The sequence below is a fragment of the Fonsecaea multimorphosa genome (genome assembly GCF_000836435.1).
Source record: "Fonsecaea multimorphosa CBS 102226 unplaced genomic scaffold supercont1.8, whole genome shotgun sequence".
Taxonomy (NCBI): domain Eukaryota; kingdom Fungi; phylum Ascomycota; class Eurotiomycetes; order Chaetothyriales; family Herpotrichiellaceae; genus Fonsecaea; species Fonsecaea multimorphosa.
The window spans coordinates 411,879-433,629 of NW_015971642.1; the positions used below are offsets into that span (position 1 = coordinate 411,879).

Here is a 21,751-nt window from a genome sequence, read left to right on the forward strand (position 1 = left end):
TCATCCCGGCTTATGCGACGCCACAAAGCTCACGCACCCCCTTTCCCTATTCATGCGCCTCGACCATTCCTATTGCCGCCAAGTTCAGCCCGGGCCAATGCCTCTCGCCCCAAACAAACCAATATCCCAGCGAGCACAGCACCACAAACGCATAGATCGGCAACGCGTAATTCATGTTCGTGCCTGTGACGGGCAATGTAGTCGGGAAGGGTAGCCATACAGTTAGATAAATCGTCCAAACCAGAGCGAAGATGTTGACCGGCGTGCCCCAGCCTTTCCACATACGCCAACTGCCATAGTTCACGATCGCGCCGGACTTGTCGGACAGGCGGCCTGTGAGGCGGGCGTGCAAGATGCAGGAGATGGCGATGATGTATGAGGTGTACAGACCTAGGGAGGAGAGGGCGGTGAAGGCACTGAAGGCGGTCCCTGTCGTTGATCCGATCTCGAAGAGGGAGAGAAGGCAGACAATGACGATCGGGAGCCAAGTTGCGTTCGTCGGGACGTGACGTTTGCGGTCAATCTTTGCAAAACATTAGCAGAACCAGCTGAAAAGAAGAGTGCGAGATTTGAAGAAAAGAAGGAGGGGACCCAGAAACGTACAACCGCAAGCCATCGCAGCAGAGCGCCGTCTCGAGCCCAGGCCCAGGTAATGCGTGAAACCGAAGCGACGCTGGCAGCGACCACGAAGTAGGTGATTATGATCAGCCCAGAAACCATTGCATTCGCGGCCGCCATTGAGCCCGTAGCATTCAGGCATATGGGGATAATAGGATAGGACGCGTCCAGCGCATCGTCGAGGTTGCCCAAGCAGTAGAGCAGGACCAAGATGATGCTGAATGCCATGACACCGTTGATCACGATGGTCAAGATCATGGAGCGCGGAACCGCATGTTTCGCTCGACGAACTTCTTCAGACATGTGGACAACGCCATCAAATCCTGCCCATGGTCTCATGTCAGCAGCAAAGAATCCCATGGGGGGCAAGAGAAAATGCGGAATCTTGAAACAACTGACCGATAAACCCCCAAGCGGGCACCAGCATGCCCAAATTGAACGCGACAAAGCTGCTCCGATCCCAACCGGACAAGACCGAGTCGGTGAAGAAGACAAAGTGCGAGTCGTGCTTGGTTGGCGCCAGGGCCGTCAGGACAACGACGAAGATGACAAACAGGATAACGTGCAGAATGCCGGAGGCCAGCTCCAGCCAGGGGACAAGCCAGAAAGTGTACGTGTTGATGAGCCCGCTGCTGATCAGTAGCGCCCACATGATGAACGTCAAATGCCATCTCTGGGCTGTATACCCCGGCACGTTCTCTGCAATCAGGGCTTGTAAGAGGGCAGCTTCGCCAGAGGTACTTCCAGCGAGAGCCGACACCCAGGCAAACCATGTCACCCAACCTATATGCCTGCGTCAACGGCGGGAAAGACATGAATAGCACTCGGTCGATGGATATAAAGGCGCACCTTGCATCCAGGTAATGAACTTCCTCGAGCCGTCGGGCGCCATGATATGCGTCCAATGGTACTGAGCGCCGGCTATCGGGAGGATCGAGCCCAGTTCGGCCATCGAGTACGCTTGGGCAAGAGAACCGATGACAACAGCAATGCAGCCCCAGATGAGTGATTGCGGCCCGCCGTTCCAGAAGGTGGCGGAGATGTTACTGTCACGGAACATATCAGAGGGGGTTCCTTCACAGATGCAGAGAGTGAGACGGACATGGCCATGACTTCCCAGGACTCCATGAAAGTCAAGGAGAAGGCAAGAAGCTGGGCGAAACTGAAGAGTCGCTGGGCTCGACGAATCAGCCGTTTTGCCGACTCGATGCGGCTCTTGTAGAGCGAAGTAAAGTCATTACCCTCAGCGATGTACCATGGCCGTCGACAGTTGCGGTTGGATACGCCTGCACGACGTTCTTCTCCGAATAGCCTGGTGCCTTCGCATCGTGAACGATGGAATCGGCAGAGTCAGTTCCAGGCTCGACCGTCTCTAGGACGTCTGTCTTGTCGAAGGTTGACATGATGGGTTATTCCGATCCTTGACAGGTTGCTAAGCAGCAAGATAGTGGCGAGAGACTGAAGGGAAATGAAAAGAGAAGGACCTGACTCAAGCGAAGTCAAGCATGCGGGAGATGGCCGATCATAGTATACTCGAGAGCACCAGGCCCCTCCAGATGCTAAGTAGACGATATCCGGCAGTACGACGACACAGCCTGACCCGCAGACCCTGCGGCAGTTGGTGATATTCTTCAAGAGAAGCAGGACAAGGTTCCCTTGGATAGTCATGAGCCAAGCGACCCGGCGTATGTAATGCAACGCAACGCAACGCAGAAGCCGTCCATTGATACAACGTGCAGATAGGGGATTTGTTGCAGAGCTATTGAGTGGAACAGCTAGAGGCGAAGATCCCGCTGAGGCGGAGGCGTACCTCGTACAGATACGCAGGCGGTGGACGAATAACGGAGATGGAAGCTGCCCCATCATTCTAGACATAGTATTGGATTGGAGCCCGCTGTAGGATTAGCCCCATGGGTAGATTGATAAAGCACAGTGGCCCCGGACCGGGGCTATCCAGGTAGGTTGATTGATTGACATACGTGGATGGGCGATCATTAGGTATCATGGAAACGAGGTGGGTGATAGCCTGATAGGAGATCAAAAGAAGATATGGACGGACGGCGCCTCGGGTCGCTACTGCCAACCAACCCCGTCCCAACGTTCGATCTGAAGGATTCTGACCCAGCCTTATTTGGTTCTGGTACAATAGCTTCTGTAGTACCTGGGTAGCACCGAGTAGACTCACTCGTACGACTTCTGTCTGGAGGCACAATGCAGATGAATTACAAAAGAGCAACAAGCGGAAATTTTGATCTCAGGAATAAAAGGAGGTTGTTCAATGTACAAGTTTCCTGCTCTCCTCTCGCGGTCCTCGGGCTTCTAACTTCTGCACTTCCACCTCCGCTTTTCACACCAAGCACTCGATGCAATGCTTTTGAACTAGAGCTTGTTTCGCTCTTGCATCACAGCCTCATCCCCGTTTCCCTCCACTCTTCTAGGCGAGAAGTTACGACTTCTCCAATTCAGCCAGAATCTTCTCTCCCTTCGCCCGCGCACTCTCAAAGTCGCCCACCATGTAGAAAGCACCTTCTGGCAGGTCGTCACCCTCGCCATTGATAATCTTCTGGAAACTGCTGATAGTATCCTTCAGATCCACGAGCTTGCCTTCAATACCCGTGAACACTTGCGCGACGGTGAAGGGTTGGGAGAGGAAACGCTGTAGTTTACGGGCTCGTTCGACGGTCAACTTGTCGGCTTCCGAAAGTTCGTCCATACCCAAAATGGCAATGATATCCTGGAGCGACTTGTATTCTTGCAACATCTGTTGGACGCGAGAGGCAGTATCATAGTGTTCTTGTCCGACGACACGGGGATCCAACATGCGGGATTTGGAGTCGAGAGGGTCGACAGCAGGGTAGATACCCAACTCGGAGATGCCACGAGACAACACAGTGGTAGCGTCCAAGTGAGCGAACGTGGTGGCAGGAGCAGGATCAGTCAAATCGTCAGCTGGCACGTAGACGGCCTGCACAGAAGTGATGGATCCTTTCTGGGTGGTGGTGATACGTTCCTGCATAGCACCCATGTCGACGGCGAGAGTGGGTTGGTAACCGACAGCAGATGGGATACGACCAAGCAAAGCGGACACCTCGGAACCGGCTTGAGTGAATCGGAAGATGTTGTCGATGAAAAGCAAAACTGGTACCAAAAAGTCAGCAAAATCATCCAGACAATCGACAGCGACATATCCATACCATCCTGGCCTTCTTCGTCCCGGAAGTACTCAGCAACAGTTAATCTGATGTTTTAAACATTAGTACAACATGTATGACATGTACAACATGTTTGCAAAGTGTAAAGACAAAATAAAAGTCCAGAGTTCAGAGTCCGGTCCAGTATCAGGTCTTGGCAGCATCGGGTCTTGGCAACATCGCCAGGGTCTTGGCAGTGTCGCCCGTGTGCACTTTGCGAGCCTCTCGGTATGTAGAGTCGTCGCGAGATGTCGTTACATATTGTAGTCATTGACCAAACGTGTATCACAGACTGAGCAGTAATGTAGTTTGTTTTCCTTGGCTTGTTGCCTGACGGCTTTGACGGCTTTGACTGGGCGGTCGACAAACCCTCAACTCTTTTGGCATGGATGATGGTTTCACGGGAGGTTCCTTTCGCTTCATCTAAGCGTTTTGCGATATGTCCGGCGTATGCCAAAGCACAAACAGGACTTTTTCAGGATGCCAAATGGATGAAGTTCCTGGACGTCGAGTTTGATACCGGAAGCAAGATGATCCAGTGTATGTCCGGGAATATCCTCCAGACTGGAGTCTGGGATAGGCTCAAGAAGAAAAGGAGTAACTTACCCAGTCAAGGCGACACGAGCACGGGCCCCAGGGGGTTCGTTCATCTGACCGAACACCAATGCGACCTTGGATTCGCCATCAAGCTGAATGACAGAGGTTTCCTGCATTTCGTGGTACAGATCGTTACCTTCACGAGTTCGCTCGCCGACACCAGTGAAGACGGAGTAACCACCGTGGGCTTTGGCGATGTTGTTCTGGCAATGGTTAGCCATGGAATCTAGCATGGTCAGGCGCACATACGATCAACTCTTGAATAAACACAGTTTTGCCGACGCCTGCACCGCCGAAGAGACCAATCTTTCCACCACGAGCATAGGGAGCCAGCAAGTCGACGACCTTGATACCGGTAACCAAGACTTCGGCGGTAGTAGCTTGTTCAATGAACTCGGGAGGATCGGCATGGATGGGAGACAATTTGGTGGCTTTAATGGGGCCTCTTTCGTCGATGGGGTCACCAGTAACGTTCATGATGCGGCCCAAAGTGCCAGGGCCGACTGGGATCTTGATCGGAGAGCCAGTATCGGTGGCTTTATGACCTCGGACGAGACCCTCGGTACCTCGAATCTAAAGTCAGACTTCGGACGATCGATTGTGCGAGGGGATCTCTCATACCATCCATAGCAATACATCTCACGACACTCTCACCCAAATGTTGCTATTCACCATCAGTCTCCAACTTGCTAACTATCATCTCCATCTTGTGTGTTCGTACCGCGACTTCCAGAACGAGCTTCTGGCCATTGTTATCGGTTTCGAGGGCATTGAGAATAGGAGGGAGTTGTTCGGTATCGAATTTGACTGGAGATAGCTATTAGCTCGATTCATTGGTGCGAGTTCGCATGTATGTGGTTATTGTTGAGCTTTGTGGGAGCTCAATAGGCGCAAGAAGTGAAATTTTCTCGTACCGTCAACGACAGCTCCGATGACCTGATGGATCTTGCCGTCTCTTGCAGCGTCTGTCGAAGCCCATCGCTGTGCAAGAGCTGGAGCAGCGTGTTTCCGCAGAGGCTCGAAAGCGCGTCGGGAGATGGAAGGTCGAGCAAGGGCAGACCTGCCCAAGCTACGGGCGATGCCGCTGTTCAATCACAGGGTCAGCAACAGGCTCAAAGCATTCCACGAGCTGTGCAAGTGTACAGACAGGAGCTCACGAACCTCTTGAGCATGCTTGCGGATGAACGAGAAATTGAGGATGGAAAGGTAGAGGGGAGAGTTGGTGTCGGATCAGGAGCAAAGTGAAGAAACTTGAGGTCAGGAATCAAAGTTGCTGTTCATTGAGCTCGGGTCTGCGCTATGCCTAATCGGGGACCTCCATTAGACCCCGACAAGCCCCGGCCTCCTACGAAGTGCCTCGTCAATTTTCAAAAGCCATCAGCATGGCATCAAATATTAGGTATTGGGATATGGCAAATGAGGCAATCTTGGGCACCCTGTGGGAATTGGCACCATAAAGTAAAAAAATCAAAAAGAACGGTTCTGTGCTATCGGTTCCATCACCGTCCGTGTTAATCTATGTACAGTCTCACGAACCAGAGAGCGCCCAAAAGCACAGCTGCAGGGAAGGTTGTTGATTTTTTTTTTTTGGTTATTCACAAAAACACATCGAGATCCCTGCTTTCTGATGATACTAGTCACAGTAAAAAAGACCACCATCTGCGCTGGTGCAACTCCGCATGTTTTCACCCCTTCACACCATCGTCGGTCACTCGTCTGGCTCAAGCTTGATGCCCTGAGCCTTAGCAGACTTGCTTTGAACAAAGCCTGGACCGCTGTATCCTTCACTACTGATACCATACATAGGATTGGACCTCTCCGACTGTAGGTATTTGTGTCAGCTTCGGATCTTGTTCAGGGAAAACCTTGTGAGGCTATCCTGGAATGCGCAGCAACCCCACAGCAGGATTGACTCACCTTGAGATATTCATTGGTAGCTTCTTGCCATTCCTTAGTCATGGTTCGTGGAGGCGGTCGTGCCATGGAATGGATGAGCATGAATGTAGCCAGCGATATTCCAAGGCCAACCGCCGTATAAAGCCACACTTTGGTCCATTCACCCGGGGCTGCCTCAGCACGGGGTCCGTGAGGTCCAAACGCAATCCACCATGCTACAAAAGCATCAGTAAGGAGTTTTCCAGCTTGTATCACTCTTTCCTCCAGAGGTGCACCGAGAATCCGAGCTGCGTTGAGCACATCATCCCCGAGCCGCGCTCCTCCGCGGAAAGACGGGACCGGTACATACCAGCTTTCTTTTCCTGCAAAGTCATCTCGTTCCAATCAACCTTCATACGATCTCTCAATTGCATCCACAGCTCGGCCTGCTCTTGCGGAGGCATTGATTCCCATCTCTTCTCAATCCCGGCGAGGGTTGGGTTGGAAATGGCGTGAGCAGATCGCATCTGGGACTGGCTGCTCATGGGAGGGAGCTGTTGGGAAGCTGCAAACGTGGGAGCCAAGGACTGCGCTGAGGATCGGAAGCATCGAATGGAGGGAGATGTGATTCGCGTGCATGCTGTCGAGGTGCTGGTGGAAGCACGAGCTGCACGGGGTAAGGAGCGGAGATACATCTTGCTGGAAAGTTCTGAAAGTTCGATCAATACATACGAAAGTCGACCGTTGAATACCCTGCCGAAGCCTGGAGCTCGGCGGCCGCTGTCGTAGCAGGTTGCTTGTGGGTTGAACCTGGAAGATGTGAGAACGATTGTCTGAGGTCGTTGGTTCCAGATCAAGTTCAATCCCAATTGCAGAGGATTCGCTAGCTCCCTGGGCTTGGCACTGCGTAAAATTACCGCGTACATCAGCGTGCATCACCCCACACCCTCCTACTTGGATACCGTGGCCATGAGCTGGAACAGATATCTGCGGATACCTATGTGAGCGTTTGACATTCGGGTACCGACTTTGCAGCTTTGCGGCTTCGCTCGCGCAGAACTAAGCATTATGATGCGTCCTCGGGTAGACATTACTTACCTAGGTAGGCATGAAGCACCAGCGTTCCTTGTCACAGTGCGGTACGCAAGAAAACCAAAAATTACGATTTGCGATCACATGCAGGGAGCAACAATGGGAGTGCAGCACAGAAGTCGCACCGAATGGACTTAGGCGCACGATGTCGCGTGGGAGCCATGCGATGATGCCTATACTGCCTAGGTAGGTAAGAAGTGGTCGATTAAGCTCACTGAACAAGCACATATTCGGGGACGGCGGTATCAGTCCTATCGGTCTCATACTCGTCGAAGAGCACAGCAGGTACAGAAAGTCTCAAAGTTCTGAAACAGGAAAAAATGCTTCGAATTTTGGTTCGAGACGATCTATCTCGGTCATTCAACGTAGCAGTGTTCTATCTTCATCACAGCCTCAAATGTCGGGCGTGCTCCAACGGCGCATACTCAACCTGTTTGCCATGCTCGGCTCGTCAGAAGATGTGCCCGTTCGTCCAGGTACCATAAGACCAACATATATCTTGTGGCAAGCGTGTTCTGTTGCTGGGACGTCAAAGTGTTGTCCAACCACTTCAACTGTCAATCTGCTCTTAAACTGTCCCTTTGCCTTTGCTAGCTTCCTTGAGCAGGTCGGCCCACTCCAACTCGCCGGGGTCGTTTGCTTGCCAGTTCATGGCAATTCCGTTGAGAGCATTTTTCAAGGTTTCGCGGGAGCTGGCATACACCATGCGTGACTGGAAGTGATATTAGCCATGGTCATATCTAGAAAGAGCAAGGGCGGACATACCTTGACACCGGTTGCGTCCTGGTTGATGTAGGTGATGAATGCAATTTTGGATCTTGATGTTCCCGTCAGTACACATATCCGTGAAACGGGCATGGCGACCATTGGGTATACAATACCTCTTGCCTTCACCGCCCTCAAGCTCGAATTCGACATCGTAAATGGCGTACGAAGGACGGTCCTTTCCATTGGCCTCCTTCTTGGCTATGAGCTTCTCTCTGAAAGTGTCGTAGTCAGGCTCGCTGCCGACTTCGTCTACCACGATTTCCTTCTGATCATCGGAGATCTTGTAGATGATGTACTTGGGACCGCCGCGACCGAGTTTCAAATCATTGAACTTTGAGACGCAGTCGGGATTCACGGAGAGGCTGGTGAGGTCAAGGCATTAGAAGGGCACGGCGGCGCGCACACGAAGCGAGGATCTTTCGAGGGAAGATTGGATAGACATACCCGGACACAGGCTATAAGGTAGGGTTAGTCGAAGCGGAATTTCAGGATGGATTCAAGCACTCACCATGACTGCTTATTCGGGTTCCAGACACCTATGCGACTTGGTTTGAAGCTGCTATTGTTGTCAGTTTCGGCAGAGAATAAGATGGCGCTTGGAGAGATGGGGGCGCAAAGGAACAAAGATAGGAATATGAGGTCTCGGACAGGCACCGGCGATCGCAGGCGCTCCAAGAGAAGGGCTTACGTACCTTGCGGAAGGATTGTGGTGCAAGACTGGACAATGCAACGCAAAAGAAAGTCCAGATTGCGTGTAGGGCAGGCAGAGGATAAGGGAGTGTTTGGTGGGATGGAACAGTAGTAGTGACGGGACGCAATTGACAGTAAAAAGAGAAGAATCAATGGTGGGGTCCAGAATACGAGGCACTCGGTCTGCGTACGCGCCTAATCACAACGAGGGGCTCGCCAGGCTCCTCCGGTTTGGTAGCAACTTGGAAGTCAGTGGTTGTCACGCGAACGCCCAGAAATTCAGCCTAGTAAGCTCCCGCCTTTTCTCTCACCGATACTCTGCCCTTCTCTTTGATATCATCCATGGATATCATTGTCCTGACGATCGCTCTCTGGCTGATGGGTGCCTCCCGTCTGCTAAAACTGCGTTTCATCAGGCTATAAACTGCTCAGGCACCTGCCGTCTCTATCCGTGAGAGCCGTGTCCACGATTACGATATCTCCCAGGCATCTCTGCGTGTTGTACCTGGCGATTGATCATGACACCGAATGTCAGCCGCCTCCCAAAGAGCTAATTGCTCGCCACCTCTCGTTCCGCGAACCAAAGATGCTGGTTGCAGGTGAGCACACGACGCAGATGGGAAACATTGATGCTGTTGCGGTCGTTGGTGGACCGGTTTGCAAACAATGGAGGCTAGGCGTCCACCGGGCTACACAGACTTTGCCAGCCAAAGCACTGCATGATGCTCGGAAAAGTCGCCTTGGGTTTTTGGTTTTAGGCTTGGGGCCTTCAGCCTTCTCATTACTTATCGAGCCTCGCTGCATTTCCGTTCAATGAAGGCCACCAGCCTGTCGCCGCAGCCGAAGGGGTTAGGGGTTTCTGGTGAGTATAGCGCCGGCAGACAGAGACTTACACAGTATCGGATATGGGATGTGACCAAGGTTTGCAGGGAGGTCATTCCCAACTCAACAGACGCTTCAGGCACAAAACAGTGGCACATGGCAATATCCGGATAGGTCACTCAACAAAGGATATAGGATTGAGGGATTAAAGTTTATCACAATACACAAAGACAATTGGACTGAGCGTCTCAACACCGACCATGAGTTCTGCTACTATGATCATATCTGAAACCAATGACTTTGACATCAAGTCAATGGAAGAGCGCGAGGGAGCAAGGAATCGAGAACCGTTGTCTTCTGTGGTTATATTGAGCTGCGCTCCTCCCTACCTAGGTGCTTCCTCTTAAACTGACGTCTTCTCACTCACTGTTTCTCACATTTCTACTCCTTTGTCGTCATCTCCCATTTACTGTCAACTCCCTCAACCCCATCGAAGCCCATCGACCCAGTTACCTTCATTTTCAGTTTACTTGAAGGAAGCTCCTGTCACCAATCATGGCGAACCCTTGGAATGATGCCTCTGAAAAGCTCCTGCTGTTCAGCATGATCGAAGAGCCTCACAACTGCTCTGGAGCAAGATTCGAACAGGCAGCTGTAGCGATTGGTGGTGGAGTGACTGCGAGTGCTTGTCGGTGAGTTCACTCTCTCAAAATTTTAGCGCCGTTTGAGATCCAGAAATTCACGTTCTCCTGACGCTGAACTTGTTTTCATTTCCTCTTCCATCACCCCTACACTTTACCTTCTCCTCCTTATTGAACACCATCAGCTCTTCTTCAAGCACATCAAGCCAGACTGTTGCCCGATCGTTCGTCACCCCAGAGTCTTCACGATGCCTTTCAAATGGGATCCTGCGTCTGAGCGCAACTTGCTCCTCTATGCTATCGCCGAGATGAATGCACCACCGACTTCGATCTGGCCTCGGGTTGCTGAGAAACTGGGCAATGATCTCAACGGGAATGCATGCAGGTATCATCACTTTTCCTCGCCTGTTTAGTGACGTTCCACTTTTGCCTTTCATCTTTTTCAAAGCCTGGGGTCTCGGGCCATGTTTGCTGACTCGTAAGCTTGTAGTCAAAAATTCTACAAGTTGAAGAAAGAGAGTGAAAAGATTCTTCAAGGCGATGCGACTGTCAGAGGTGATGCAGCCACCCCCGTCAAGGAAGCCAAGACTGCGAAGGCGCCTGCTAGCAAGGCTACGTCTGGAAAGAAGCGCAAAGCCGCGGACCCCGACGATGGAGAAGATGTCAAGACTCCCACCAAGCGTAAGGGAAATGCGAAGAAAGAAGCTCCAGCCAACCCAGAGCCAGAGGTCAAGGCAGAAAGCCAGGAGGAGGAAGCGAACTCTGCTGTCAAGGCCGAGGACGAACACAACAATAGTTGAACACCCTCAATTTGCAATCCGGTAATTACTACTTGTTTCCACTTCCCGGTTTCTATTGCTGACGATTCATGAGGATCGCAAGAGCTCGATTCCCGGGCCGTGACCAATTCTGTTCACAGCGCGCCTGGAGGAGCGGCAAATTTCACTTGCAGGATAGCATGAGTGCGCACATACAACATGAGCTTCCTATTCCTTTTCTGCTAGGTCCCGCACAGGATATGGTATGACACGATAGGATATGGCTTGAGCTGAGGTTTTGTTTGAGGAGAGATTGCTTTGAATGGGTTCCGCAACAAGTGTGCCATGCCTGTCACTCTTGCCTCAGAACCAATCATGAGGTCATTCCATCGGGGATGCAGACAACAGAAGGACTGTTCGAGGCACGTTGCATAGCTGAGCAGAAATGACAATTGAAAAACAACTGGACTCAATCCGCGCATTTGCTACTTTCAAGTCGTTCCCAAGGCAATTCGGTCCGTCCTAGTGAAGAGTCCGCTTGGCTATTGTAACCCGCTGCTAGGTCCGGTGGTGTCTTACGTGTCTACCAAGGAACTGTCACAGAGCCTGATGCAGAACACAGACCTTTCTTCGGCTGAACCTGGCCAAGTCCCCCCTTCTACCTCCAAGAGGCGAAATGGAGGATGACTGGTTTTCCCCTGGCCATCAACTCACCATCCGCTGTCGCGCTTTCAGTGCTCTCTGCTTGCTGGCCTTTTGTCCGCGGAAAAAGCTTTGCCTATTTCCGGCAAAGAAGGAGCTCCAAAGGCCGAAAAATTACATCGGATTTGCTGCCACGAAGATACGCAGGATTCAGGTCCACCATTCACCTTCGTTGTACTTGGTCAAGTGACTCGCGCGACTGCGATTGCAGGGGTGCGCACACTCATGTAATCTGTAGTAATAGGGTGTGAAAGGAGTAAATTGTTGGGGAGAGGCTGGAAGTTGCGGGAGGAAAAAGTGGTCCAAGCCTTCTTTGCGAATATTGCGATCCGGACTGAGGGAAACCAGCAGCCTCTGGTTTCGAGGCACCATCTTATGCGAGAAAAAGATTCTTGCATGCAAAAGTGCCATGCTCGATTGTGATTGCAACTGTGGTGCTCCAATCAGCAGCTGATGCATGCAGGAAACGGGAGGGTCGTTGTTCAGTTGTAATGACATTGTTACCGCTAAGCTGCACGCCTGCAAGCAAACAGACCCAAGAGGCGCCAACTGCGCCCGCTCCGTCATGATCCTGCAGCTTCACCCTTCGCTTCCTTACCACCCTCCATCACAACTTCCAATGGCTTCAACTCGTGGGACTTGGTCCTGCTCTCACTCCACTCCATGGCCGCGACGAGTAATTTGTGGCCTGTGGATCAAAGAGACCGGCGACCCAGGAATCTCTTCTGTGTGCTCCTCTCGCCCGCCCCCAGTCCACGTCAATGACTGACTTCGCTCTTCTTGTCGAGGCATCACCTCCATGAATGCATCCAGCAACTCCAATATGTCCTCGATCTGGGACTTCAAAGATACTCTTTTCCGGGTATTGGCAGCAACTTACGCTGCGCTGGGCGAGGAATCTGTGAGAGGCTCATTCCTGTCAGGCTGCGTTCGAACTAATATTGTGCCAGTTCAGAAGTCAATTGACGAGTATCGCCGCATATTACGGAGGAGGGGCAACTATCCTTGAGATCGAAACCCTCTTCACAAAGGATGTTCCTGCAAAAGCAGAGCAGCTTAGACGCGAGCTGGCCAGTCGCCACGTCTGTGGCAGAAGCAGGCTTTTGAGAGGTTCGGCACGACCTCATCGCCCACCTCTACTCGACTTCGACGACGAGGACATTAGCATCCTGAGCCCAAGGGAGGTCGAAGTCCTACAGGCTCGATCTAATAACTCGCTCCGAGCTCCTGCAAAACGTCCTCGTGTGGTTGAAGGACCACCTCCGACGTCGCCTGCTGGGGGCGTACCAGCGAGTGAGGCCATGGCACCTCCTCGTAGGGAGTCCGGCATCCCGCAAGTAAGGGCCTCTGGGGCTGCAACAAGTGAAGTCCAAAGTGGCCCTTCGAATTCCGAAGCCCCTACTACGGGACAGAACCAACCAGATGATTTCGCTCGGGAGAGCGTTGCCCGGAGCCGAAAACGTCGCTTTTCGGAGGTGCGTGATCCAATTGAGGCCCAGACTGCAGGCAGTACTCACACAAGTCCCCCGCCGACCTCTGAGTCCTTCGGCTATATTACGAAGAACGGTGAGTATCGGTGTGCCCTTTGTCAGAGGCAACTGCCCGATGAGAATGACCTTAAGTTACACGAACAAATCAGCAAGGAGCACACTCGCAATCTGAAAGACAAACGAAAGGTTACCATCGGTCGTGAGAGGCTAGCCCAGCTCATTGCAATGTCTGCCGAAGGAAACAATGCGAGTACCTCGGTGCTCAGTCAGCGACTGAGTCCCGACGATCCACTCGCATCAAGTCCCCAACCTGCAGCTGTCGAGCCCTTACACGTGGAAGAAAATAGTGACAGCCATGAGTGCCGATCACCAGTGGGTCAGCGTCAGGACTGTCAAGTTTCCTCCATGGATGTCAATCAGGAACGGCGACGGCATCTCAGCACTGCGCCAATCCAGCAAAGTATCGAACACGCAACATCCGCATCATCAGCGGCGCCTTCGCAGACTTCCAACAAGGGGAAGACCCGTGCTGCGTCTTTCTTACCCTTTTCAGATGTTACTCCTTCTACAACAGCGACCCCTGCACCGGCAGCAGAAATACACACGCGGCCCACCACCGCTCAGACCGAAATCGGAACTCTCAACAGTCCTCACGTCTCCCGGTCCGTTGACTCTGCTATTGCACAGCCGCCCGCGACAAGGCCGGACGATGAGGCACCTGAAATCTCGCTCAGGACCATCAAGGACATTGTGCGCTCGACCCAGCTGGCAATCCAAGTGCTAAGCACATTCCAAAACTGCGCGTCCGCCAGTGTCAAATCGACCACCATTCCTGCCGAGCCTGGGCCTGCACCCTTTGCCAACCCCAAGTCCGAACCTCTCCATACAGGACTTGGTACCGGTGAAATTGACAACTCTGCGGTCCCCACGACTTTGATCTTAGAAACCTTGGATGATGCAGCATCATCCAGCGGTCTGAACTCTGGCATCAGGAATCGCGCACAGGGCACGATATCAGGGCCAGGGATTGGAGTACGTTTTGGCATCAAGCGTAGAGACACAAAAGAAAATGGAAAGAAGAAGGATGTCGGCGAGCCAATTTCTGTCATTGTTCTCGACTAGGTATTTTTTAATGGAAATGTTCCTGTCCCTTTTTGTCCCGCCTTCCCTCCAAGCTACAAGTCTGTCTAGCACAGCAGAATCCAGCCGAAATCACTGTTTGTTGGATGACTTTGATTGTTCCCTTCCAGTACTGTTCCACCCCAATGTCTTTTCCTCTCTTGTCTTTTCGGGTTTTGTAGGCTAAGCTCATTTATGTCTCCCGTTCACTCGCCTCTACCCTCATGTGAGATAACTTGGGTAATTCTAACTGTTGATTCATTGTTCCGCCCTCTATCCAGCTCCCGCCTGACCTATGTAGTAATGCCCAACACTGATGGACGGAAAGCCAGTTATTTCCCTTTCAGCTCGATTGGCACCCTTTTCCCGCTCTGGACGCCTTCCTTCCCTGCCGCCGACATGGCCGGCCTCGTAAGCATGCTGGAGACAACACTGGAGCTTGTCGTTACGCTTGTGAAAAAAACCCTTTTTTCAATTCTCGGCCTTGACCTTCTTGTTTGGCACCCCATTGTCGATGCTGTCGCGGTCATCCAAGCTCCGTTTCTGCGGCATGTACCCGAAAATTTGGGCCACATTCGCGCCGGTTGCCACGGGCGTTGGTGCAGCAGCAGTGGGAGTGGCGAAGAGGGGTTCCGCAGCAGACTCGGCTGGGGAAGGAAGACCATAAGCGACGCCCAGGTCGTGAGGATGAGGATTGCCCGTCTCCACCTTCACGTGTTGTTCTGCGATGGAGAGGTCCGGCGCATTCTGCTTGCCTGTCGTCTTGGGAGCCACTCGCTCACGCTTGACCTTGGGCTTGGCCTCGCTATCTTCTCCAGTCTCGCGCTTCGCGGCAGATGAGACTCTGGGGACGGCGAAGCCATTGTTGTTACCGGATGGCGGACTCGTGGTGGTGACAATGTTCAGACCGTTGCGCTTCTTGATCTCGCCGAGTCGCTTGACGATGGTGTTTGGTTTTGCGCCGGTCTTATGACAGTACGGGCCGATGTGGAACTATATCAAGCGTGAGAAAGGATAGAGGATAATCGAAAGAAGGAGAAAGGCAAAGCGGGTTTGGTACTCAGGTGAGGTGAAGTGAGGTGGGATTGACGATCCGAGGATCTGGTGAGATGGGCGAAGTTGGCAGTGAGATGGCTAGAGGAACTAAGGGAGCGAGGAGAGTGAGGTCAGAATACTTACGAGGATCGGTTGAGGAGAGTCACGCATGAGTTCGAGCAAGAACATGGCATCTTTGGTGCTCAGCTCCTGCTTGTTGTTGGTATTTTGCGTTGGTGCCATATTTCGAAATTGCCTAGTGATTTTGTCTAGGTGTATCGAGTAGTGCAGTGAAGCAAAGCTTGAAAAACTCTTGTGAAGAACGGGAAGTAGAGGGTAGATTAAACGAGTCGAGTTGAGCTTCAAGAGAGTAGTGGAGAGTAAGGTAGATGTGGACTGTGGCGAGGGGGAAGGGTTGAGTAATGGTTTTCAACCGTAGAGCGGGACGTTTTTGGGACCGTCTCAACCACGAGACGGGAATTCTAGGTTCACGGGTACGATTTGTGCTGGGATGGTCAAAGACCGGACTCGTATGAGAGAAAATGGGGAGGCTGGGGGTTTCGAGAAAGGAAATTCCCGCACGTGCATGCAGCTGTTGGGAAAAGGCTAATGTTTCTGACCTGGTCGAAGAAGAGTCCGAGGGCAAGGAAGACTAGAGGGATGGATGGATACTAGTACAAGGTACATTGGCGTGATTCGTCTGTGCAAAGGACAGTCGAGCCGGACTTTCGTAGATATTGTGCAAAAGGCCTTGTAACAATGTTGCCACCATACCTACTTACTTCTGGTATGCTCCTGGGGTCCATTTAGAGAATAGATTCTACGCAAAGGAGAGGTGGCCTGCTAAACCCCATTTGAAGGGCTTGCATTTTTTGCGCAAGTACCATTGACAGTTGCAGATGTCGAAGGAGCTAATTGGAGGATAAGAAGCCGGTGCTCCAGAAGACATGTAACTTGCGGAGGAGGAAAGCAAGGTTCAAAAGGAGAGACGGTGTGGATTACCAGTAGGATTGGGACGAGCACATTCCTCAACGAAGAAACTTTCATGCGTCCATCCCTGGTCAACATGTAGCGTGACAGGGGTCTCCAGGACTCTCCAGCGTAGTTTGAGGGAGCCAGGATATGCAGGATGGTCTATCACATCTCCCATGGGTGCAACTTTCTCTTGTCTACGTGCATGGTGTGTGGGGGGCGATGGGAGGGGACGGTCGAGGCCCGCTCCACCCGCGAGCCTTGTCGGAACCCCCGCTCGCTCCTTATTGGGTACGCCAAGCCGACGCTAATTCTCGGGGGCCAAGACGCTAAAACTCCAGGCAAAATGGACGACAAGTCTGCAGTATACAAGGCCAGGCAGACATGTTTATACAACGTTTGATATCCCACATCCCCACGAAATTCAGGAGGTTGGGAATCCCTCCATCATGATGCGTCCAGCCCCCTTGATTTCCTCTGCTGCAGGATCGTCCAGCAAACTAAAACACCCACCCACCGCTACCCCCCAAAAAGCCAATTGGATACCGTTTGCTTCTCTAATCCCTCTGCCGTTCTTGCCGGCATCTTCGCACCCGTTTCTGAGTCATTTTGATGGCGTTTTCTCCGCCAACTTTCGAAGCCTTTGCATGATCATTGCATGCACCCCTTGGGGAACTCTAGGGACTTGACCAGCCGCGCCCTCAAGCCATGAAACTGTTGTCGCTGCTGTTTCCACTTCTCTGATGTCCGCTCATCATCTCCCCCATGTTCACCGCTGGGAAATAGGCTGCTACTGGCGTGAACTGTGCGCCGTAGCTGTGGAATGAGTCCAGGCCGTTACCAACGTTCACCGCCATGTCCTCATACTTGACTTTCTGATGAGGGCTTTCGGACTCGTCGCGGAATGGGATCCCTTCCACGGACTTCTGCTTGGGTTTCCGAACCCGCTTGGACGACGGGGGTGTCTTCTTCTCATCGTCATTATCCTCAGCCTTGCGCTTGGTTGGTGTCGTGGGTGTCGGAACTCCTTGATCCTCCAAGAGCTTTGCCATCTCGTTTCGCAGCTTGTAGTACTTTTGACTGCCCACAGGTCAGTAAAACTCCGCGCAGGAAACCTTTCGTCTGTGGAGCACGCGATGCACACACCTCACAGCCGATGCTGTCAAGCCTTCTCCGAGGAGACTCGCAACCCGCTGCCATGTATCGGCAGAAGGCCTCAGGTTTGCAGAGGAAATTGCGAACAGCAGCATGCGCCGCTCCCGCTCAGCAGTCCATTGATAAGGCATGGTTGGGAAAGGGGACAAATGTCTAGAGCAACAGTGACAACCAAGGAGCAACCCTGGCGAGAATGCACTTAGGAAGGCTGGTGAGGGGAGCGGAAAAGGTGCAAGAAGGAAATGGGAAACTCATGTAAATATAGAGAGAAAGTCCGCAGAAATGAGCGACACACCGGCGTGTTGCTGGAGTGTGTATGTGGGCCTAGATTGACCCATCTGCTGCCACTGGATTGCAGGTAAAGGGCTAGCCATGGCCCTGGTTCACACGGAGCCAGGGTGACGCAGCATCCGACCCGTGCTAAAAGGGCGATAACACGAGAAGAAGCAAAGATGAATTCAGTATTCCCTTCGCCACTAGCAAGGGTGGGTCGACGGAGCCAATGTTTGTAGTCACTGGGCAAATCACCTCCCATCTTGCAACAGTTCGGCCGTGCCTCTGCAAACCCGTGATTCCCAAGAGCCCGGCACACTTCTAGCGCCGGAAAATGGCCTTTTTGAACCTTCTCTGAGGCATACCAAGCGCTGAGGGCCAATCAATGAGACGTCGGATCCCTGAGCCTGAGTGTCAAATAAGTCACGGAACTGTATGGGCTAGTTGTAATGACAGAAACGGCCTCGAGCCTTTCTGCTCGCCCTGGGTTCACACCAGCTGAGGTACCAATCGCCCCCCGAGAGTAGGGGAAGTCCTTCAGCGCCTGGTTGGTAGGAGCTTGAGAGGTATAAAAGGCCTTGAGCCTGATCGTCGAAGCCCAGAAGCTGAAAGTCAACAAAAGCTCTTCTACCCCTGCCAACACCTTTGCTGAACCATTTCCTCTTCTCAATTTAGCTCAGACCTGAAATACAGGGCGAATCGATTGAAATAATGGCTCAAAATCAGGTCAAGGATACCGATATTGCAGTTCTGATTGCCGCAATTCAAAGCTCAGTGGGCCCTATTCAAGTATCAAAAAAGTCGCTGCTGAGCCGACGACATGACCTCTGACACATTCCCCAGGTTGATGCCGAAAAAGTGGCAAAGCATCTGGGCATGAGCTTGTCGAGCATCCCGCCCAAGTTCACGGCTATTCGGAAGCGGTACAACATTGACATCAAGGTCGTCAACTCCGGAGCCTTGCAGCGCAATCGCCAACACAGCCCCAAGAAGAGGCTCTCGGGGCACGGGCCTAAGCCCGTGAGGAATGTTAATACTCGAACACAATCGGGGAATGAATGCGTGATGGAGTTACCAGAAGGGCTTGTCTTCGAGCCAGCTGTGGTTGCGAAACATGAGAGTCCGTGAAAGTCGGGACGCTTGTTGCAGTGGAAAGAGATGACCATTTTGTCTCGGAAGAAAGATGGTGCTTGGGGGTTTGAACAAAGTCAGACACCAGGGGTAACTCTCTCCCCTTCGACAAGGGCAGTGTACTCACCTTATAGGAACGCGTTCTCCCATCACGTGTTGCAAGAGCCATGGCGTTAAAGAGTTCACATGCTGGAAAAGTTGAGCAAATCGGACGACAAAACAGGAGAGTGCGGTGTATAACTTAGTCACAAAGAAGGACAATGATGAAGCAATATTATTCTGGCTTCCATGACATGTCAAACCATGACCCCATAAGAGTTTCTCATGGTAAGACATGGATGACCATACAAATCGATACAGACGACCTGAGTCCTTCCCCCTTTTTGTCTCTCTTTCTCTTTTTGATATCCTTTGTGTTGACAGTGTTCTGTTGGGGGCTTCCCTATCGTAAGATGACCGAGCCTTGATGGTGTTTTGCCGTACGCTGGACGCATCGCAACAACCAGATGATGTGAAAGGAACGCTCCGTGAGACCATCGTCTATGTCGAAAGATGAAGGGCTTGTCGACCGCTCTTCTGGCTAGCGTGGGAAAGGTGCGCGCCCCGATCCCCTTCGACCGCGTCGCGGGGCCACAGAAGAATGCCCTCAAGGTACTGATCGGTGATCATGAAGATGCATGCGTGAAAAAGGTCCGTGAAAAGCGCTTCGAGGAGGAGGAAGAGGGCCCTTGCCCTTGGGACGAGACCAGGACGGGGCCAAGGGAGACCAGCAGAGCATTCCGATGTGAGTGATTTGATAGGTATCCTTGCACAAAGCTTCGTTTGACGAAGCGAGGTAAAGATAAGCTATTCGACTTATATACATGTTCTCATGATGACGCCAACATCCTGAGCTGTGCCTGAGCCAATGTATACCGCTGGCTCCTAGCCGGGGTTTTCCACGGCAACAACCACACTCCAGGAATGGATTCAGGAAGGATGATGAAGAAGCAATGGTGGAGGCTTTCTACTTTCCACAACAGGCCATAGTGGTTCAGCCCAGCTCCAGCTCGCAGGGAACTGAGATACTGTCGAGGTTGTTACCTTCTTCGTCTGAGAACAGGAGATTGACCACCTCGCCCGCCGCGCCACCAAGCCCGCCCTCAGATGGAGCCTGCTTTGTCCACCACTCCTGTGGCTGCCGTTGGAAACGTGCGTTCCGCAGGGACAATGCTTGAGCCTTCTCCTCTTGACAAAGGACGACGGCGACATGAAGAAGCTGGTCCCAACGCCTAGAGAAAAGGTGCTGTTGGCGCGGCGTCGAACGTCACTGGCAAGAGATCAAGAGGTCGCGTCGGTGGGAAGCAGGGCAGCACCGACAGCCAGGGCGGACATATCGGCTGGAAGAAGGGCTCTGTCGATAGCAAGGGGAGACGTGTCAAGAGGAAACAAAGGACACATTGAGATAGTAAAAGCACGTTTCAACTTGTCATTCCTGCTGTGAGACGATTCTCACAGCGTGTGCTGTGCTCTGATCTGCTTGTACATACATATGTGTCACTTTTGACACAGCCAGCCGCCCGTGCCTCTCCTTGGCCCCTCACTTGCGAGCCCGCTTTGCGGCCTGCTTCGCGGCCTGCTTTGCAAGCTTGGCCTTGCGGGCCGCCTTCTTCTCCCGCTCTTTCGCAAGGTCGTACTCCCCATCGGAGCCCTCGGTATCCACTTGCTTCGCCCCTTCATCAACCACCTCGGCCGCCGCGCCACCAAGCACGTCCTCGGACGGGGCCCTGGCGGCACGGCGAGTCTTTCGCACCGGCAAGGTCTTCCGAGCCAGTGGCGTTGGCGTGTCAACTTCAACCTCATCGCCTGAGGTGGTCTCGCTTGCTGACCGCATCTCGTCGTCGGAGCAGGGTGTCTCGGCACGGCCCTTGCGCTTGGATCCGGTGCTTGATTTATTCGCAGTGGAGCGCTTGTTCATGAGAGTCAGACCGCGGCGTGGAGTTGTGACTGGGTTCTTTGAGTCTGAAGACTTGGTCATGGATGATGTAGTTGCAGAGGGTGCAGAAGGGACAGCAAAGACTGACTTTGCTTTGTGGTCGGCGTTCTTGTCTTCGTCCTCGTCCTCGTCTTTCGCAGCTGCTCCTCCTTGCTTGATTTGACGCAGGGCCTCGAGGTCTTGAGCGTGCTTCATGATGCTGTGAAAGTTATCGCGAACGCTGCGAACAGTGGGCTTTGCATTGTCGTCATCACCGGCTACAGTTAAGTTAGTAATGGTTGAACAAGATAAAGGACCTTCGGTACTTACGCCACATCTCAGAGACTTTGTTGGCATCGAGTTTGAAGTTTGGGGAACACGCAATGGCAGTTCGGAGGAGCTGTTGAGGGTCAGCGCGTAAACTCAGGATCAGGGCTTTTGGAGGACTTACAGTGAGCTTTTCCGCATCGTTCCATTTCCTGACAGGCATTTTGAGTTGCGGTAGAGAAGAGGGATCTGATCTGACAGGAAGTCTTGACAAATGCGTACTCGAAAATGGCAGGGGCTGAAGCTGATGTGATTCGAGAGCGGACTCAACAAGTTGCTGATCGACAAGAGAGGTGTGAAGGTTAACAAGATGGAAGAAATTGAGGCGTCAACAATTCGTGGGTAGAAGTTCAACCCTCGGTGCGCAGCCAAGACAAAGCTGGCAGAAAGTGAATGGCGCCGACATTGTCAGTGAATTTATTCCTCTGTCCTCATCGTTGCATGTGTTGACTGGCCGTGAGACGTCTCTCTTCCCGCAAGACACAGGTTGGTAAGTACTGCGCATTTTGTCTGTTGAATGAGCCAGCTTTATGATATATAT

General features: G+C 52.4%; 10 protein-coding genes across 10 annotated transcripts; 3 read left to right on the plus strand and 7 right to left on the minus strand.

Moving 5' to 3' along the window:
- Positions 1–46: 46 nt before the first annotated feature.
- Positions 47–2,021, minus strand: Z520_04852 (uncharacterized protein; the record flags this gene model as incomplete). Its single annotated transcript, XM_016775356.1, has 6 exons — positions 47–523; positions 604–941; positions 1,018–1,401; positions 1,468–1,664; positions 1,721–1,791; positions 1,860–2,021. 6 exons carry the CDS (start codon positions 2,019–2,021, stop codon positions 47–49), a joined length of 1,629 nt encoding a protein of 542 aa, XP_016633399.1.
- Positions 2,022–3,064: 1,043 nt separating this feature from the next.
- Positions 3,065–5,578, minus strand: Z520_04853 (ATP synthase subunit beta, mitochondrial; the record flags this gene model as incomplete). Its single annotated transcript, XM_016775357.1, has 8 exons — positions 3,065–3,756; positions 3,813–3,856; positions 4,416–4,609; positions 4,656–4,972; positions 5,028–5,070; positions 5,128–5,213; positions 5,321–5,490; positions 5,568–5,578. 8 exons carry the CDS (start codon positions 5,576–5,578, stop codon positions 3,065–3,067), a joined length of 1,557 nt encoding a protein of 518 aa, XP_016633400.1.
- Positions 5,579–6,114: 536 nt separating this feature from the next.
- On the minus strand, positions 6,115–6,976 carry Z520_04854 (uncharacterized protein; the record flags this gene model as incomplete). Its single annotated transcript, XM_016775358.1, has 3 exons — positions 6,115–6,228; positions 6,324–6,517; positions 6,652–6,976. The coding sequence occupies 3 exons, from the start codon at positions 6,974–6,976 to the stop codon at positions 6,115–6,117; spliced, it is 633 nt and encodes a 210-aa protein (XP_016633401.1).
- Positions 6,977–7,941: 965 nt separating this feature from the next.
- On the minus strand, positions 7,942–8,652 carry Z520_04855 (uncharacterized protein; the record flags this gene model as incomplete). The annotated part of the gene is made up of 5 exons (XM_016775359.1): positions 7,942–8,085; positions 8,139–8,190; positions 8,255–8,503; positions 8,586–8,596; positions 8,650–8,652. The coding sequence occupies 5 exons, from the start codon at positions 8,650–8,652 to the stop codon at positions 7,942–7,944; spliced, it is 459 nt and encodes a 152-aa protein (XP_016633402.1).
- Positions 8,653–10,542: 1,890 nt separating this feature from the next.
- Positions 10,543–11,094, plus strand: Z520_04856 (uncharacterized protein; the record flags this gene model as incomplete). Its single annotated transcript, XM_016775360.1, has 2 exons — positions 10,543–10,679; positions 10,785–11,094. The coding sequence occupies 2 exons, from the start codon at positions 10,543–10,545 to the stop codon at positions 11,092–11,094; spliced, it is 447 nt and encodes a 148-aa protein (XP_016633403.1).
- Positions 11,095–12,577: 1,483 nt separating this feature from the next.
- Z520_04857 (uncharacterized protein) lies at positions 12,578–14,366 on the plus strand (the record flags this gene model as incomplete). The annotated part of the gene is made up of 2 exons (XM_016775361.1): positions 12,578–12,655; positions 12,705–14,366. The coding sequence occupies 2 exons, from the start codon at positions 12,578–12,580 to the stop codon at positions 14,364–14,366; spliced, it is 1,740 nt and encodes a 579-aa protein (XP_016633404.1).
- A 468-nt stretch (positions 14,367–14,834) lies between these two features.
- On the minus strand, positions 14,835–15,641 carry Z520_04858 (uncharacterized protein; the record flags this gene model as incomplete). The annotated part of the gene is made up of 2 exons (XM_016775362.1): positions 14,835–15,356; positions 15,543–15,641. The coding sequence occupies 2 exons, from the start codon at positions 15,639–15,641 to the stop codon at positions 14,835–14,837; spliced, it is 621 nt and encodes a 206-aa protein (XP_016633405.1).
- A 1,430-nt stretch (positions 15,642–17,071) lies between these two features.
- Positions 17,072–17,656, minus strand: Z520_04859 (uncharacterized protein; the record flags this gene model as incomplete). The annotated part of the gene is made up of 2 exons (XM_016775363.1): positions 17,072–17,450; positions 17,517–17,656. The coding sequence occupies 2 exons, from the start codon at positions 17,654–17,656 to the stop codon at positions 17,072–17,074; spliced, it is 519 nt and encodes a 172-aa protein (XP_016633406.1).
- Positions 17,657–18,509: 853 nt separating this feature from the next.
- On the plus strand, positions 18,510–18,926 carry Z520_04860 (uncharacterized protein; the record flags this gene model as incomplete). Its single annotated transcript, XM_016775364.1, has 2 exons — positions 18,510–18,587; positions 18,642–18,926. 2 exons carry the CDS (start codon positions 18,510–18,512, stop codon positions 18,924–18,926), a joined length of 363 nt encoding a protein of 120 aa, XP_016633407.1.
- Positions 18,927–20,508: 1,582 nt separating this feature from the next.
- Positions 20,509–21,373, minus strand: Z520_04861 (uncharacterized protein; the record flags this gene model as incomplete). Its single annotated transcript, XM_016775365.1, has 3 exons — positions 20,509–21,161; positions 21,214–21,283; positions 21,335–21,373. The coding sequence occupies 3 exons, from the start codon at positions 21,371–21,373 to the stop codon at positions 20,509–20,511; spliced, it is 762 nt and encodes a 253-aa protein (XP_016633408.1).
- Between the last annotated feature and the right edge of the window lie 378 nt (positions 21,374–21,751).